The sequence below is a fragment of the Ooceraea biroi genome, chromosome 4 (assembly GCF_003672135.1).
Source record: "Ooceraea biroi isolate clonal line C1 chromosome 4, Obir_v5.4, whole genome shotgun sequence".
Lineage (NCBI taxonomy): Eukaryota > Metazoa > Arthropoda > Insecta > Hymenoptera > Formicidae > Ooceraea > Ooceraea biroi.
In genome coordinates, this window is record NC_039509.1 from 5,763,808 (window position 1) to 5,781,294 (window position 17,487).

Consider the following 17,487-nt stretch of genomic DNA (forward strand, 5'->3'; position numbering starts at 1 on the left):
GCGGAATTTTCTGATTCTTCGAAGTGATATTTTTTACATTTTGCCCGCTTCAATATGACGGATCATCATTTTCTACTATTTTTAACAAAAAATTCATTTCCCTCGGAAATTCGCAATCCATTTAAAATCTATGTCACATTCATATTGATAATTTGGTTGAAATATTATTCTTTATGGTATTGCACACTAAAAAATAAAACGATAATTTCTTTCGTCACTTTTTAATATTTCAATTAGTTTTAATTATATCGAAATATAAACATCATTCTCTGCCACATCAAAATCTAGAAGCTAGATTAAGAGACATGATACCGGATTTCGGGATCCTAAATGTCGCAACTGTAATGAATTCTTCGCGCAGCCCCTGCTGCTTCCGGTGCTCCTTGCCAATCACGCGACGAGTGTGCGTTATCGATTGATAGCTCGGTCACGAGACCTCACGGAACTACACACGCAAATAGCATACGTACGCCGGTATAGACATACTTAGGGGCGGAACGTGGGCATCACGCACCCCTCACGTCCTCATCCACGCCGCATGGCGTGTACGTGTCTCGCGTGTCAAACTCGGCGCGCTGAAATATTTCATGCCCGCTGTGCCGCCACTGATCAAAGTACATGCGAATAATCGTGTAATTAAGTTGGAATTTCGACAATAAATCTCGCCGTCGTTTCATCAATGTTATATAATTTTTACTCGAATCAAAATTTCTTTCCATAACAATTTCTTTACTATAATAAAATTAATGGTAAAAAATATATATATACGCATATAAGTTATAAATATGATTAACAATACATATTTGCTACATATATTGTTGAGGCCTATATATAAATAAATATTATTATATAATAAGATATTCTCTTACATTAATATGTAATATAGGAGTGTTTAAAAATTGAAATATTCGTTTAGAATAATTGCAAGATACGCGCATTGCACCTTTCCACTTTCAAAAGCTTCAATTCACAAACACGATATTTGTATATTATATTAGATTATGTCATATTAAATAATAATTATTTTCATGTTGCATATCATGCGTATTGACGTAATCGTAGACGTACATGAGAATCTTACACACGCACAGCCACGTGCATATTGAACTCCACACTGGGATTCACTATGTCATATATCTGTAAACATGCAAGGTACATAGGCACATACCATGGAACGTCATTACAATTTGTCGCTTGCCAGTGCTTCAGGCTTATTGTGCACTCAGGAATGAAACCGCAATCATGATATATAGTGTGTCCTAGAATTATCATTTTACCCATTTGCTTGTTAATGTCATTATTTATTGACATTTCTTATGAACTTCAACGATTACTGCAATTTGTAATTCCTTACATTATCATTGCACATTTATTACGTTGATCATATATTAGCCATTTATTTGTCTGAAATGATCTTAAATGATTTCACATGTTATAGCTCGTTTAATTTGTTTGTGTAACTTATATTTAAATAAAAAGGAATACAGTTCTAATTAAATTAAATTTATATACAAGGAAACGAAAGTAATTTTAAAATATTGCAGACAGCTTCACACACACTCTCTCTCTCTCTCTCTCTCTCTCTCTCTCTCTCTCTCTCTAAAGACATTTATAAGATATACTCTTCGTAACAAACCAATTCAGTTAAAATTATTTTTTTAACAGTCGCTCGTTTCGGTAATCATGGGAAAAGAAAGTTCAAATGGGACATTCTGTACAATTTAATCGATTTGCGGCATTTAAATAAATAAATCTTCTACATCTAAATTATCCATTAAAAAGCATTATGTATAATAGTCTATTATAGTTGTGTCAGTTTACATAATTTCATTACATAAAAATATAAAGGTTGTAGTATAAATAAATCTCTTCTTCTATCCCACTGAATAAATACGGTACTCGGACCTCTTCCCTTTAGAAAAGTTTGCAAGGCAATTTTGTGGAATCTCCTCAGCCATTTCCTCTTTTTTCTCCACGTTCTCGTCAAACTCCACGGTAATTCTCAACGATGCAGCTTCCGGTGTATCTTCCGCAGATCTCAGGATTCATCCGGGCGTGCAACAGCACGTGAACACTTCTACGTGTACATATATTCGGCGCCGACTTTAAATGCTCCAAACAGCCATTCGTATCGGAAACTGCACCCTTCGTAAAGTCAGTCGCGGTCGACTATGTCATGGTAGCACCGTTGTTTCCTCGATTAATCTCAATGGAGAAACTCTGCGAACTTCTTAAATCTCGCACTCCCACACACGCAATTATTGACTCCCCTACAGACCCTCGAACATTTTTCTCCGCAGTTTTCTGCCAAGAGTAATGGATGGATCCCTTCCATTCTTCTGATTTACCATTTTAAAAAGATAAACGTAGAACTGTTAACTTTAGTTGAATGCATCAGTTTAAATCGCTATTTTTACAGTTTTTTTACAACCATTTTAATTTTAATTTATATATTGCCATTATTGTTGTAATAAATAATAATGTAATTGTATGTTTATCGTTACAATTATTTTACATCCAAAATTTTGTAATACACGCAAGGAACGCTTTTGGAGAACGACTTGAAAATTTTTCCTAGAATCTTTTCTTACGATATATAATATACGTATCATATCTCGATCGCTTTCTGTGGTTTCCTAAACGCTCATGACAAATACACATCCTCGAATCAATCCGCTTTTGCGACCCGCATCTGTGATTTTTTTACACGTACGAAATCTGCTACCAATGAATGTGCCAGCGTGATAGCGAATAGCGTCTGTAATCTCAAACGATTGCGCAACCATGCGCAGCATTCTCTTCATTGTTAACGAATTTCGTACCACAAATATTCTATTAACGTTACAGTAACCCCAGAAATACAAGAGATCTGTTTAAACAACTTTTAAATCCTTGGATCCATCTCAGATACGAAATGAGACAAATTACATATATAATTTGTTTCCTTTCCTATATTTGTAAAAAAGTAATAAAATATTAAAACAGTAACCGTTGATACATAGCTTCATAAATATTACATCTGCAGCACACTATTCATATTATTTCTTAATTTATTTCATGTGCATTTACTATTTCTTATTATATATCAATACAATTTTGTTTTGAACGATAAAAAAATAATTGTAAAATTTGTCATTAGTCGGAAACTCGCGAAATCGGATTTCAGAATGTAAAATTGCCGAGTGCAAATTTTCTACAAGCCGCGGACAGCTGTGACCGCTTGGCAGATTTCGCTCGGCTGATTAAATTGCTCGAGCGGGCAACTAACTTCGCAGTGATGACGTCATAATATTTTTGATTTACCCTTTTTACGCGTTACGTCATCGTCATTTTTCCAATAAACATTAGTCAGTTACACGATAATTCACGTGGATCTTATCGCTTTCATAACGATTCGATAATTTTGACTCAATTTATTTTTTTTTATTTTTTTAAATTTGTTTATTTTTCCAGGTCGAATACAGGCCGTGCGTGGTGCCAGGAAGCGCGTGGGAACTGATGCGTGAATTTCTGCAAGGATTTCTGGGCTCGGCCGTGTCGAATCAAGCGCCTCAGTATCTCCAGGTATCAATTTATTATTGTAAAATAACTAACATAAAAAAATTGTCATGAGGTAATTCCGGGATAGATGGCCATACGGGATAGCTGACCAGTGGTTCTAGTTTCGTTTCTGGCCGCACAGCTGCGCTATCACCCAGTGTGTGATGAATTTTAGTTATGTTTACGAGGGGAGATTCAACGTTCTGCAGAGAAGCTTCATAATCGTGAGTATATTCCCATTTTTAACTTTATTCGCTGCTGAAACTTTTTTCGTGTCTTATTGTTCACGCGTATCAATAATATCTGGCATGAACTAAACAGTTCAAAACGGAAACCAGAAGATTTTAGGCTCGTTTAGAGCTCTCCATGTGTAACGAACATCGTACAATTCCCATTCATGTCCGCCATATTTCTGAGGTGCTATGGCGATCTCTCCCGGACAATCCGTAGTTCCGGAATAGTTGGCCACCCATTGAATTATATATTATTCTCCAAAGAATCCGTTGTATTCCGCCAGGATAATTCAATAATAAAATCTTTCTTTTCCAATTCGACCAATCTGGTAATAATAATAATGCTTAAGATCACAACGTTTCGACCGAGTTTCCGGTCTTTACCAGGTGATAATTAACAATATAAATAAGTCTTAAATAAGTTTTCCAAAATTAACAGAATTAGCGGATAGATTAGACAATGTTATAATTTAAAGAATTGAAAATTTATAATAATTATTATAATAATTGAAATAATTTATAATTGAAAATTGTATTAAGAAACTATATTCTTATTGTTATTCTGTGTGTTATATTATTATTGTTATTGCAATATTATTAATGTTGTTGTTACATTTTTTAACAAAATCTTCCTTTTCGTTTTAGATGCCGAACAAATACTCACCTAAAGCGGGTAGCACCCGTGGCATGTGGAAGGAAAAGGATCTAAAAGACGCTATTCAGGCCGTGAAAAATGGTGCATCTGTCCGCAAATCTTCGGAGATGTTTAAAATACCCAGAAAAACACTCGAGAGAAAAATCAAATCGGGGAGTGATTCTAAAGGCCCAATGGGTCCCAGTTCGTCCTTAGGTACAGCTAACGAGGATAAACTCGTTGATGTCATCAAAGAGATGCATAAGCATGGACTCTCCTTAACTACAACCGAACTTAGAAGTGTGGCCTTTAATTTTGCCAAGCACCTGGGGCTAAAGCACAGATTCAACGAAGAAAAAGAAAAGGCTGGCTATGATTGGTTACAGCTATTTTTGTCCCGACATCCAGAGCTTTCCGTGTGCAAGTCTGAGGATGTATCTCCGAGAGGAGTACGAGGTATGAACCGAAATGAAGTTAAAGTACATTTTTTTCTCTCTCGAAAAATATTTTGCTGGAGAAATGATGCGCTTCGTAAACCGTCATCTCTTTTCAACACAAAATCGGACAGCGACTCAACAATCGTCCAGAGCTTGCAGCAGCTCAGAAGGTGTCGAAAGCAGTTTCTACCGTCACTTCGGTAGAAGAAGACGACTACTACATTGACGTTATTACATAACGTGCTGCGATGCAGAAGGCATTGCCTTCCACGTTCCTTCCTTCATTTATTATCATGAAGAAGAAAAATAAGGAAAAAGAGGATAACCGATGCAACCGGGAAGTGTTGTCGTGTGAATGGTGTTTGAAAAATCAGCTGATGCTATTATATTTTTTTAATTGACTTAAAAACCATTCTTGTCTATAGAATCAGCAGGAAAAGTCTGTTGATCTTGGACGATCGCACCTCGCACTGCAGTTCTGTGGAAATTCTAGAATTCGAGACCAATGGTATTATATCGGTCCGTCTTCCTAGCCATACTACCCATTATTTACAACTTGTTGACCTGTGCAATGTTCAAATCAGTCAAGCAACATTTAACAGTGTTGCATAAAAGTAGTTTACGGATTAGCATAACCGAAAGCGTGGAAAATGCAATTTGGAGAACTCCACGTAAACACGTTGAGGGAAGACAACAATTCCGTGAAAATGCCATAACCAATTTTAAGTCGACGGGAATTTATCGATTCAATGTGGATAGCATTCTTCATTACGCATTCATGACTACACCTCCACATGAAATTTAAACACATCAGTGGATAGGTGACGCAGCAGACTCGAGTGATGCATCGACAGCAGAGATGCCCTACCTATTTCACGTCACGCTACCAAAGACGAGCCACAGCCCGATACGACTGCAGAATTCACTCCAACAAAAGTGAATAATTTTTACCTGTACCAATCAAAACGAAATTAATTTAAGAAATTAATTTGAGAGAGATAGATAGATAGATATTTATTTTATTGTACTGGGTACGTGCCCTTAAGTACAAAGAAAAACAAAAGTGGGTAAACCCATACAGAATTTCAGTTAATACAATTCATCTCGTAATAACAAGTTAATACAAAATTTACATTACATTAATATGCACTGGAAGAACATTAATTATAATTAATGGACGGAGAGCTCCAAAAGATGATCATACAACGCACGCTTAAAAACCGGCACCGAGGCTGAGCTACGCAGGGACGCGGGAAGGGAGTTCCAGAGACGCGTACCGTAGACAATGAAAGAGCTCTGATAAGTCGCAGTACGACAACTAGGAACGACAAGGTCCAGCCCACAGACTCGCGTCGCCACATTGTCTCTAGCATCAGTCACATAGCGAAGCCTCTCAGACAGATGAAGTGGGACCCGATACCGCAGAGCCTTGTACATCAAGACACCTATAAAGTAATCGCGCCGCTCGTGCACCTTCAACCACCCAGCTCTTCCGAAATATGGAGTGATGTGCTCATCCCTCCTCACGCCAAAAACGAAACGCACACAGGCGTTTAAAGCTCGCTGGAGTCTCGTATTCTCCATCCCAGTTATATCGGACATGACCACCGAACAGCAATCAAGCTGAGGATAGATCAGCGAGTTGATCAGTGTCTTCCTCAAGCAAAGCGGGAGGCAACCACTATTAGTTCCCAGCTGATAGAGTGTGCGGTAAATCTTATTGCACGTTGCAGTAACCGTTTCGCGCCAGCTGAGAGTTGGCGCGATGTAAATCCCTAAATTCCTAGCCGAGGTAACAAATTCAACGACAGAATCGCTTACTCTGATAGGTGGAATTGTACTCAGGTCGAGTGAGTTTACGTACCTGGCAGAACCGAGAATCATTGCTTTGGTTTTCCCCGGATTCGAACGCAGCATGTTATCCGATGCCCAGCAGCAGAGCGCCTCGATATCCTCATTGACGCGAGCAATACCATCACCAAGGGTGGCAGGGTCACAGTGGAGGTACAGCTGTAGGTCGTCAGCATATCTCACAACCTGACAATTACGTATTACCGAGACTACGGCGGACGTGTACAGATTGAATAACAGAGGTCCGAGAACCGAGCCCTGAGGCACGCCCGACGAAACCGACCTCCAACGGGAAGTCCCCTGACGGACCCTAACAGCCTGCCTCCTGCCCGTCAAATACGACCAAAACCACCGAAGCACAGGCCAGGAAAAACCCAATGCCGCCAGTCTCTGAAGAAGAATAAAGTGGTCGACTGTATCAAATGCTTTAGAGAAGTCGAACAGCACCAACACGGTAACCCTGCGATTGTCGACCCCCCTCCGAATATCGTCAGTAACCTTCAGCAGGGCAGCCTGAGTAGAACCACCAGCATTAAAACCGAATTGTGTCGGATCCGCGTAGCCAGGCTGACTCAGGTACTTCGCGACATCGTCCCGCACAACGCGCTCAAGCACTTTAGAAAATTCGGAGAGGATAGAGATCGGCCTAAAATCAGACGGCCGCGTAGGATTCGATATTTTTGGTATTGGCGTGATGAGAGCTGATTTCCAAACCGCAGGAAAACATGAGAAAGAGAGAGAGAGAGAGAGAGATGAGTTTGATGATATCGGGGAAAAATGCATGGGCTGCGGAGAAAACTATCATATTACAAAATGAAAATGTGATTGGATCTAATGCATTAGATGCTGTCGCTGACTACTTGAAAAATAATAACGAAAAAGTGACGTGTTATTTAGAAAAGAACACGTTATTTTCTCACACAACACACACACACATATATTCTAAAGACACATTCTTTTATATAACAAGACTTTAAAATACCAGTTTCTTTTTTCAAGATTTGTTTATTAAAAAAAGATTTTATTGAAATTATATCTTCACCGATAATAGGACAAATAACCATCTATCCCGGACTTATCTTACAGAATTACGTGTGTTTGGTAGAATTTCTAAGAATTTCTAGAAAAAAATGTGTACTTCAATGTAAAAGTGAAATTTATCGGTTTTCCGATTTCCGACTTTTGTTACAGAATCGGATGAACGAGATTTACCAACCGATGGACACGATACAACAATATCTGGAACATTTCGGTCAGTATAGAAAAGCGACAGGAGTGATTTAAGGAGAATCAACCGTATCGACGTCGTATTATTTATTTTATTGCTATGTTAACGGTGCAAGATCAATTCGCGGCTATCGATCTCGAAGGCTATCGATATGAGACTATCAATATTTATTGTACGTACTACAGTTTTGTATCTTTTCTTATAATGAAAACTACCTGCGTATTTTTCTGCACTATTTCTATTATTTTGTTAATAGTTAATAATTTTAAATATAATTAAAAGTGCAGTTGCATACGCAAACTGACGGTAAAATAAAAAGAATAGAAACGAAGAAATATCAATTCTCTTGTTTATTGTTTATATTTGAAAGTTATCTAAAATCTTTGCAAAGCTTTTAAGAGATTTACGACAAATTTGTAAAGCGCATTCTACAGAGAAAATGCATTTCGACAAGATAATCATTCATTATATCAATCATGTAGTATATATTATGTATTATATTTATTAAATGTAATCTTACATTAATTCGCAAGCTAAACACTAATTGTCTGCACAATTCAAACGTGCTACTTGGTTAAAAGACATGTAAAACCTTAGTCACGTGCGCAAAATGATAACGGACAAACAAATTAATAAAAACGAAACGTTTTTATTTTACTCTGTCCATTCTCTGCGTACGTACAGAAACTCTTAGAATATTTGCAAAGCTTTTAAAAAAATTTATTAATATTTACAAAGCTTTTAAGAAATCTTTTGAAACACTCATCAAACGCGCGTTCTGTAATTCTGAACGGCTCTTTAGCGTTGCAAGCATGTATAATGTAGCATACGCTACTTGTTAAAAAATAAAATACAAAGTCGTATAGTACCGATCTAATCGAGTGTGCGCAATTGATAACGAACGTTATCATCGAATAGCCGTAATAATATATTATTTCTAACGATGCCTTTATCGCGTTCTTTATCCACCGTGAAATCTGCCCGTGAATATGAAGGTCTTGCCGATAGGCAGTAAACTCAACACGAGTTTCTCACTCGCTGGATAAAACGAGCGATCAAATATTCTTTGATGTGTAGCGCCTGTCGTCGAGATCTTTTGTCTTGCAATTAGTATGCAATATCTTGAGATAACGTACCATTCGACGAAGAAATAATCGTTAGTAGTATGATGCTACAGCAGGATCATTCTAAATATTTTAACGCTAAACTTACCATGCCGGTCAAATGACCATTTAAAAATTTTTGATTAGAATGCTGCATTCGGCAGAAGTTTATAAATAAGTTAATAATAAGTTTAGTGTTAGTAGTATATAAAATGTTACTCCGAGGACAGATCTTAAATTTTGAGGCAATTTTGCTCGATTTAAGGTTTTTTGAGGAATGGGGATAAATTGGGAGATTAAAATTTTTGATTTTTTTGCTTTTTTGAGGATGTTTTAGGGGGTGAAAAATGATCTCCCATAAGATTTGTCCTCGGAGTAACATTTTATACACTACTAGTGTTAATAGGTGTTTTAGCACGTATAAAACTAAGCAGGATTATCAATCGCTGTTCCATACTGTCATTTAAATTTGTTGCTATACATAGAACCAGTATCTGAGACAGTTCAAGGGTCTTGCCTTGCATATTAAGTAAATTGATTAGATGACTTTAAGCGCGATGAATCGCATATTTTCCGGGACATATAGTAATATGTATTCCTTATGCAACCTGATCTATCTTGCGTAACTCGATAAAACATAATTAAATCAGTAGTAAACATGTAAGAAATCTCATTTTTTAATAAAATATTTTTTTTGGTATAAATCCGTTTCGCATTTGTTCAACGCCGTGCAAAGTTCGCAGAATGAAGTTCCGCTATGTCATCAAATATGCGAATATAATTTTAACATAAATAACATTATTTACCCTGAAAAATGCGACGTATATAAAACTCTTGTAAGGTTTTCTTTCCACTTCTGTCATCGTTATTATACAATTATATTAATTATATAATTATAGAAAAATTTAATTACATATGCCGACTAATGCGTTAAAAAGAAGGACATTGCGTAAAAATATCGTTTATTCATGGAATTGCGTCACAGCGGAGGGAGATATATTTATGCAGAATATTCGTTATTTACGTTGACAGATTTTTACTATAAAATCTCTGCGTCGCCGTATTAATTTGCAAGCCGTCTGCAAAGTTCACACGCGTAGACGCGGAAAAATTGATTTACATTTGTGCGACGTGTAAAGCCGCAGTTATAACCGCTTTCATCGTCCAACTAGAGGCGTGCGATTCCCTTAGCGCTGCAAATGACGCTTCAAGACATGTTCTCTCCTTTTTTATTTGAAAGGAAAAAAAATGGAAAGTATTCTGCAGCATTTGAAACATTAACCGGACCCAGACAGTGCGCGAAGGCCTAATTATGATTGTTGAATTTTCCTTTCTTCAAGTTCCGGTTATCATCGCAATTCTTCGGTCTCCCGAGCGTAGTCAAATTTCCCACGTCCGGCAGAAGCGCGCGCGGAATGCCATTGGTCATCACAAAGTGCAAGTCATGTGACCGCGAGTCGAACGCCTCGCAGCGCCGGGTTGCGTTACGTCGAGCGGTGAACTCCAACCGGAGTCCGGAATGATAGTGCAAGCAGTAGGAGGCAGAGCGTTGTCGCGGTGTTGATCGTTGAGCATTTCGCACGCGGAAAAATTACGTACGTCGCCGAAAATGGAGGTAAACAATTTACTTGATATCATACCCGATCGCGCAAGCGATCCGTGAGAGTCTTTTATGATACGTGATGCGAGAATCCGTGTACTTTTCAGATCGAAGTCTTGTCGGCGAAGTCCTCAAAACCGCTAGCCAATGTAACTGTGAGTAAAGCAGAGTTAATTGATGCATAACTGTAAAAATACGAGCCGTTTCGGCTAAAACGCAAACTTGACGCAAACTTTGAATTATTTCCTGATTTTGCAATCTCCGATTCGTTGCAATAAAGTTTCGTCGCGTGATGGATGTTTTTTTTCGCTTTTTGATGACAGGTAAACTCGAACACGACGGTAGGAGAAGTCAAACAGCAGCTGCATAAATTAAAAGTAGCGCCGTACGTTCAGAGGCAGAGTCTGAGATTAGAGGCGAGAGGAAAAGCGTTGCCCGATGCAGAGACGATGAAGTCCCTGTCGTTGAAAGCTGGTGGAAAGTTGTATTATAAGGATCTTGGTCCACAGATCGGTTGGAAGACCGTATTCCTCATGGAGTACGCAGGGCCACTGGTACTGTACCTCTGGCTGTACCAGCGTCCATGGTTGTTTTACGGTAGCCTGACCACGAGTTATCATCGTGTAGCCAAGTAAGTTATTTGCCTAATTAATTAATTTCATAACTATTTATTCGAAGTGCAAATCACATCTATCAACATTCCTCCCAGCGTGAAACACTTCGCCTAAAACATTAATTTGTTTCTAGTTGGGCAGCGGTTGCTTGGACGGTGCACTATGCGAAACGTCTGTTGGAAACGCTGTTCGTTCACCGTTTCAGTCACGCTACAATGCCGCTGAGAAATCTGTTCAAAAACTGCACATATTACTGGCTGTTCGCTATGTACGTGGGATATCATACGAATCATCCGTTGTACACGCCCTCGAGCCCACTTCAGTTTTACATTGGAGCAGCGACATTTGCGCTGTGCGAACTCGGCAATCTCAGCATCCATCTAGCCCTGAAGAACTTGAGACCGCCGGGCACGACGATCAGGAAGGTTCCCATGCCGACTGGGAATCCTTTCACCGCGCTCTTCAACCTGGTCTCCTGTCCGAATTACACGTACGAAGTGGGCAGCTGGATCGGCTTCAGCGTGATGACCTCGTGTCTTCCAGGTATGTCGGTATGCGCGGTAAACATTACGCAAATGCTCGACCTTTGATATCAAATATGAAAATGATGCTAATGAATTCTTCCGTTCTACATTCTCATTTTCAGCCGGTCTGTTCACGTTTGCCGGTGCGTATCAGATGACCTTGTGGGCACTAGGGAAACACAGGCTGTACAAGAAAGAATTTTCGCATTATCCGAAAAATCGTAAAGCCATCATTCCGTTTGTCCTCTAAACTGATGCACTTGTGCCAACCTCAAGAACAATGTTGATAAGTCTCAATTACAATACTTGTTTGTTTTGTCGATATTTTTATTTTTCGAGAATTTATTATGATAATTAGTGCGCGTTGCTAATTTGTATATTTCCTAACGAGTAATTTCATAATGTTCAAAACAATGTACAAAGGTGTGCAAACAATTTAGTTCACACATTTTCTTATATCATTATATTACGTTAGGAACAAGTTAGAAAACAAATTATTATTATAATTATATATATATATAAAATTATATATACAATTAGAATGGGGATATTTAAATTTCATTGTCTGAAATGAAGTAATATATATGGTATTCTTCTTTACATTTCCAAATAAATAAGTACGTATATAATTATACACTGAAGAAAAATTCTTACATTATGCTACGTATAAATACTATTCTTTATCGTTATTATCAAATTTTACAATGTTAACTCACTGTAAAATCGTCTCAAAGAAAATGTTTAAGCGTCGCGAGCGAGTTCAAGACGGTCCTTTTTCCTCTTCCGTCTCCTCGCAGGGAACTTTGCTCAAAAGTCGTTGGATATCTTCCTTCAGTACTGAAATAATCTGCTGATATTCTCGCATTTGCGTTGTATATTTCTTGCTCAACTCTTCGTATCCGTGATACGCTTGCTCCAGCAGTTTTCTTGCTTCCGTGGGTCGCACATCTCTCCGCGTTAAACCCAGTAAGCTCTCCATATGCAAAATGTACTCTCGCGCCTCTTTCAGATTCTCCCGCAGAGCATTCAGTTCCACGATGAGCGTACTGTTCTCCTCCGTCATCTTCCTCAAACCTTTGTCGCCCGTTGACGTATCTTTGAACGCCTGTTTTTTCAGAGACGCGACAGTCCTCTCCAAGTAATCTCTTTGTTTGATGACCTCACACAGCGCGGCCTGGTCCGCCTCGCGGCTGCGTAAAACTTCCTCGTCCGCGCTGTATTTGTGATGCAAGTCGTTGACTGCCGTTTTCAAGGCATTCGGCTCTTGCACGAGTCCCGCGACGTCGAAAATGTCGACGCGGATTCTTTGCAGAAGCTGCTGGCATAATTTGCTCGCGTGCCTCTCGCAATCGACCTCGCGACGCGCGGCGTGTAGCTTCTCCCTCGCTTCTTGCAGCTGCAGCTCCAACTTGGCGTTGACCTCGCGAAGATTCCGGAGCTCCGTCTCTATATCCCGAATACTCTCCTTCAGCTCCGCTATCTCGCGATCCCTCGGCTCTATCTGATTCTCCAGTTCCTGAATCTTGTAATTTAACACGAACTTGAATTTTTCCAATTCCTGATTCGTCCGTTTTATATCGTGTATTTGTTGCTCCTTGTCCTGAACAGTGGCATCCTTCTCACTGATCTCCTTCTTCAAGCCCGCTATCTGCTTCTCCAGATCCTGTATATTCCTGTGAAATTGCGCGTACTCACCTTGCACGCGGTGTACCTGCCTCTTCAGATCGTCCACGTCCTTCTGACTGGCCAGGAATTTATTTCGCATCACTCCGGCCTCCCCCTTTAGCTTCAGATTGGACTGCCTCTCCTCGTACAGCAGGTTTTCGTAATTCGTGCGTATACTGAGAATCTCACGGTCCGCGTCATCCTCCGTTTGTGCCATTAAGTGCTCGTGTACGCGTTCCTTGTTCGCCATCTCGTCCGACGCCTCTTCCAGTTGCACTTTTCTCTCGTGAAGCAGAGCCTCGTACTTGGTTACAGCCTTCTGCAATTCTTCCGCGTCACGTTTCTCAAGATCCCGCAACTGCTTCTCATAATTCTCACGCATGACATTCGTACGTCCTTCGAACGCCTGATACTTGTCGTACTCGACGATCAGCTTGACCTCGTAATCGTGCTCCATCCGTTGCATCGCTTCAGCGTGAGCCGTCTTCATCTTTACAATTTCGACGTTTATATTGTTGATCTCGTTTACGTGGTCCTCCTGAAGCTTCTCGATTTTATCGCGCAGTTCCCTGATCGCCTCGCAGTAACCGTGATGCACATCGCGCAATTTATCGTTATGCTGAACGTCGATCTGCCGTAGTTTGTACGCGTGCTCGGTCTCCAGCTCTCTCATTCTCACCGTCAGATTTTGGATCGTGTGTATCTTATCCTCTAAATCTCCTTGGCCGATTAACACTTCCTTTGTATACGGTAGATCTCGGCTTATCTTTACGATCTTTCCTTCGGGATAGTGCAACTTCCAAATGCACAAACTACCGTCCCTCGCGACGGAGATTAAACAATTCTCGTTATAAGTTAGCGCAATCTACGAGGAAAGAAGTAGCTAATAATTAATTAGAATATTAATCATAATAATTAGAAATATTAATAATTTATAAAATCTAAGTTTTTCACCTTTGTGACGTCAACGCAGTGCATGTGGAAGTCTGTCGACTCTACTGGGGTTTGAAGTGGACTTTTCAGTGAGATGATGAAACCACCAGGAGAAGTTATAAACAATACCAGATCATCCTTTCCCATAATTATTTGATGCATCTTTTTATTAGGCAAACGAAACTCACGTATCACCTAATGAAAGATAAACTGCAACTTTATTCGATATATAAATAATTTGCGATTTGAATAAAATTGACTTGATGAATTCGACACAAATAGTAGTTTGGAAAAATTAATTTATGCAAAATTTTAATAAGAATATCGGTGATACATGAGGGTACCTCGTTCTCTTTGATTTCGCGTATGTGATCATCCTGTGCAATGCAATGGGCAAACGATGCGTCCGAAGAAAGCGCGATATCGCGCAGGTTCATGCCTTTCAAAATAATCTCGCCAGATCGCGTGCCGGTGGTCATGTCCCACTCATAGATGGCATCTTCCGTGCCCAGGCTCAGCATCTTCAAGTCCGTCCGGGACCAAAGTAAAGCCTTTACCTTGCCAGTGTGCCCCTTGAGGACGAAAGGATTATGGAAAGCTATGGTGGTGTACACCTGCACAATATTGCCGTTAACTGCGGCAAATAGATGACCGCCATGACTGAAGCGCATGGTTCTGCAGCTCCTGATAGCAATCTCGTGCATCGGCAGCAGGTCATCAATTAGAATGCTCATGAAGCGCAGCTTGTCGCTGAAGCCAATCAGGCAGAACAGTCCCATCGGGTGTAACGCGATGCCGCATATGTCTTCGCTGTACCGCTTCAGCAGGATCAAGCTTTCGGTCTCGAAGTTCCACAGTCTGACACTGCGATCGAGCTCGCCGCAAGTCATGAAGACCGGCTTCCACGCGCACGTATCGAGGTCACTGATGGGACCATGATGCAACGGCTCGCCCATGATCCGCAGTGTCTGCGGTTCCGGATCCATTTGCAGATCTGGACCCCACAGCGTGGCGCAGAACAGCTGGGACCAGCCAGTGGTGACGATCAGTCGGTCATAACTGGGATTTACATCCACCATGTTGACCATGTTCAGAGTCGGATCGTCGTGCTTCGTCACCCGCGATGGGATCACGTACACGTTTCTCTTTACGTACTTGTGCTTTCCCTCCTTCTCGAACATCACTATAGTGCCCGCGCCATGGGCATAGGCAAATCCACGTGGGAAGGCAACAAGGCAGCGCACGTTCTGTTGCCAGGCATCCTCGTCGCGCGTTTCGCCCAGGATCATCTGCGAGGCAGTAGCGGCCGCGGGCATCACGTACTCCTCGCGGATCTTCAGATTCATCGACACCGCGTCGGTCATCCTGTAGATGTTCTTGAGATCGCCGTTCTCCAGATAAAGCACGCGGCCGTCCACGGTGCCGGCGAGCAGCCGGTCACCGTTCAGCCAAGTCATCGAGCAGACGATGATGTTTTCCGCTTTCGAGAAACCGTACGGCCGCCACACCGAATCGGAGCAGGTGAGAAACTTGAACGTGTGCGGACCGCCAACCGCAACCACCACCGCGTCGGACGGATTGCAGGCCAACACCTCGGTGATCGCCAGCGGATTCTGCGGATTCGCCAGCTTGAACGTCGACTCGACCTTGCCCTTCTCCCAATTGTAGAAGAGCATCGTTTGATCGGGTTCACCGGTGACCGCTGCCAGATACTTATTGTCAAACGTGAAATTTAAACACGTGAATCTGGTTACTCCCGGAGCGTCATAAGGTATTCCAAGCAACTTCCTGCGCTTTAGCGAGTTAAGGTCGTAAATAGACACGGTAGGCTTGTCGCCTGCTTCGCATAAGGCGGCATACTTCCTTAAATTGTACCAAAAATTATATTAGAATTATTATTACAATTTATTAATGCAGGAAAAAGAAAAGATTAAAATTAATTGACAGACGCTACGTTTACGCGAGCGTTATTTGATAATTCGAGTAAATCACTGCAGAAGCAACGCTCGCATAAACCCAGTGAGGAATATTTTGCAAAGCTACTCCAAAGTTCAATAATAATTTCGACGAATATTAAATGAATGTTTTGTTAAAATTAAGATGTATAAATCTCTGATTGAGATCATTTTTACAAAAATAAAACATTTTTTATTATTACATTATAGATTTTTATCATTATATTATTTTTATTTTATAGGAAAATGTATATATTTATTATAGAAAATTTACTCACTTATTAGGCGAGATACAAATGACGTTTACATGATACTTGTCGGGCAATCGAATTAATTTTTGATGACGCTGAGAAATATTGTGGACCGCTAATACATTACCAACCGGATACAAAATTTCCGTATCCGTGATGTAATGCACATTACCGGCAATATCGGTTTTCAACCCGTAGAAAACTCGAGTTTGCAAAGACACGGCCATCTCGCCGAAAAATGTTTACCAAAACTTTATCGGAGAAAATGTAAAATTATTTTTCTCTCAGTGCTTTTGCGATTTATCTTTTTCCCTTTTTTCCCACTTCTACAACGGAATAAACACTTTGAATATGTACATATTTTATTTTCAGTGTAAAAGGTGGAGTGGATTTTATAAAATAAAATTAAAAAAAAGTGCAACCAGAGACAACGTAGTTGTTTACATCTCCCGGGCAACGCGTCTGAAAATTGTTGCTATTATCAGAGAGAAACCTGAGAGCGGCCACCAGCCTCCACGGGCACATTTCCTGACGTTTGACGCGCCGCCTGACAAAGTGGACGTGAACTAGTTCGTTACGCTCGGTAATGATACATGATTCGTGTCCAAACTATTCACAAGGAAGCTTTCCCATGTAAACTCTACTTTCGAACGAGTCATAGTGCGTTCGAAAGGGAAGGTAAAAATATTAATGTCGTGTTCGAGGGTTTGGGTGTATGAGCCTTGGTTTCGGAAAAATTTACATCTAAAAGTGAGCATTTTCCAGCGGTACGAAAAGTACCATGAATAGCTACGATTTGGCGTGAAGTGTGGTAGTCTAGTGGCTAAGCGCGAGACTCGCATTTTGCCATCCGCGCAAGTTGGGTTCGAGACCGAGTTGTGATAATTTTTTTTCTTCGGATTTTTGTTTCTTTGTGTTT

General features: G+C 40.3%; 3 protein-coding genes across 5 annotated transcripts in view; 2 read left to right on the forward strand and 1 right to left on the reverse strand.

The window, feature by feature from the left end:
• The window catches only part of LOC105282478 (mediator of RNA polymerase II transcription subunit 20), a 107,191-nt gene extending 97,461 nt beyond the window's left edge, over nucleotides 1-9,730 (forward strand). The window contains exons 4-5 of one of the 3 annotated variants that reach the window (XM_011344447.2): nucleotides 3,454-3,564; nucleotides 7,887-9,730. In XM_011344447.2, the coding sequence (XP_011342749.1) occupies nucleotides 3,454-3,564; nucleotides 7,887-7,979 (204 nt within the window). In that variant the 3' untranslated portion in view covers nucleotides 7,980-9,730. Of the gene's footprint in view, nucleotides 1-3,453; nucleotides 3,565-3,628; nucleotides 4,298-4,330; nucleotides 4,864-7,886 lie in introns of those variants that run through there. The other 2 variants (XM_011344448.3, XM_011344449.3) reach the window with 2 other exon arrangements.
• Nucleotides 9,731-10,494: 764 nt separating this feature from the next.
• On the forward strand, nucleotides 10,495-12,394 carry LOC105282481 (very-long-chain enoyl-CoA reductase). The gene is made up of 5 exons (XM_011344456.3): nucleotides 10,495-10,641; nucleotides 10,734-10,781; nucleotides 10,950-11,257; nucleotides 11,374-11,783; nucleotides 11,887-12,394. The coding sequence occupies exons 1-5, from the start codon at nucleotides 10,636-10,638 to the stop codon at nucleotides 12,012-12,014; spliced, it is 900 nt and encodes a 299-aa protein (XP_011342758.2). The 5' UTR covers nucleotides 10,495-10,635; the 3' UTR covers nucleotides 12,015-12,394.
• Nucleotides 12,095-17,094, reverse strand: LOC105282482 (cilia- and flagella-associated protein 57). The gene is made up of 4 exons (XM_011344458.2): nucleotides 16,596-17,094; nucleotides 14,707-16,225; nucleotides 14,384-14,557; nucleotides 12,095-14,294 (listed from the first exon to the last, which is right to left on the reverse strand). Exons 1-4 carry the CDS (start codon nucleotides 16,793-16,795, stop codon nucleotides 12,525-12,527), a joined length of 3,663 nt encoding a protein of 1,220 aa, XP_011342760.1. The 5' UTR covers nucleotides 16,796-17,094; the 3' UTR covers nucleotides 12,095-12,524.
• Nucleotides 17,095-17,487: the final 393 nt, after the last annotated feature.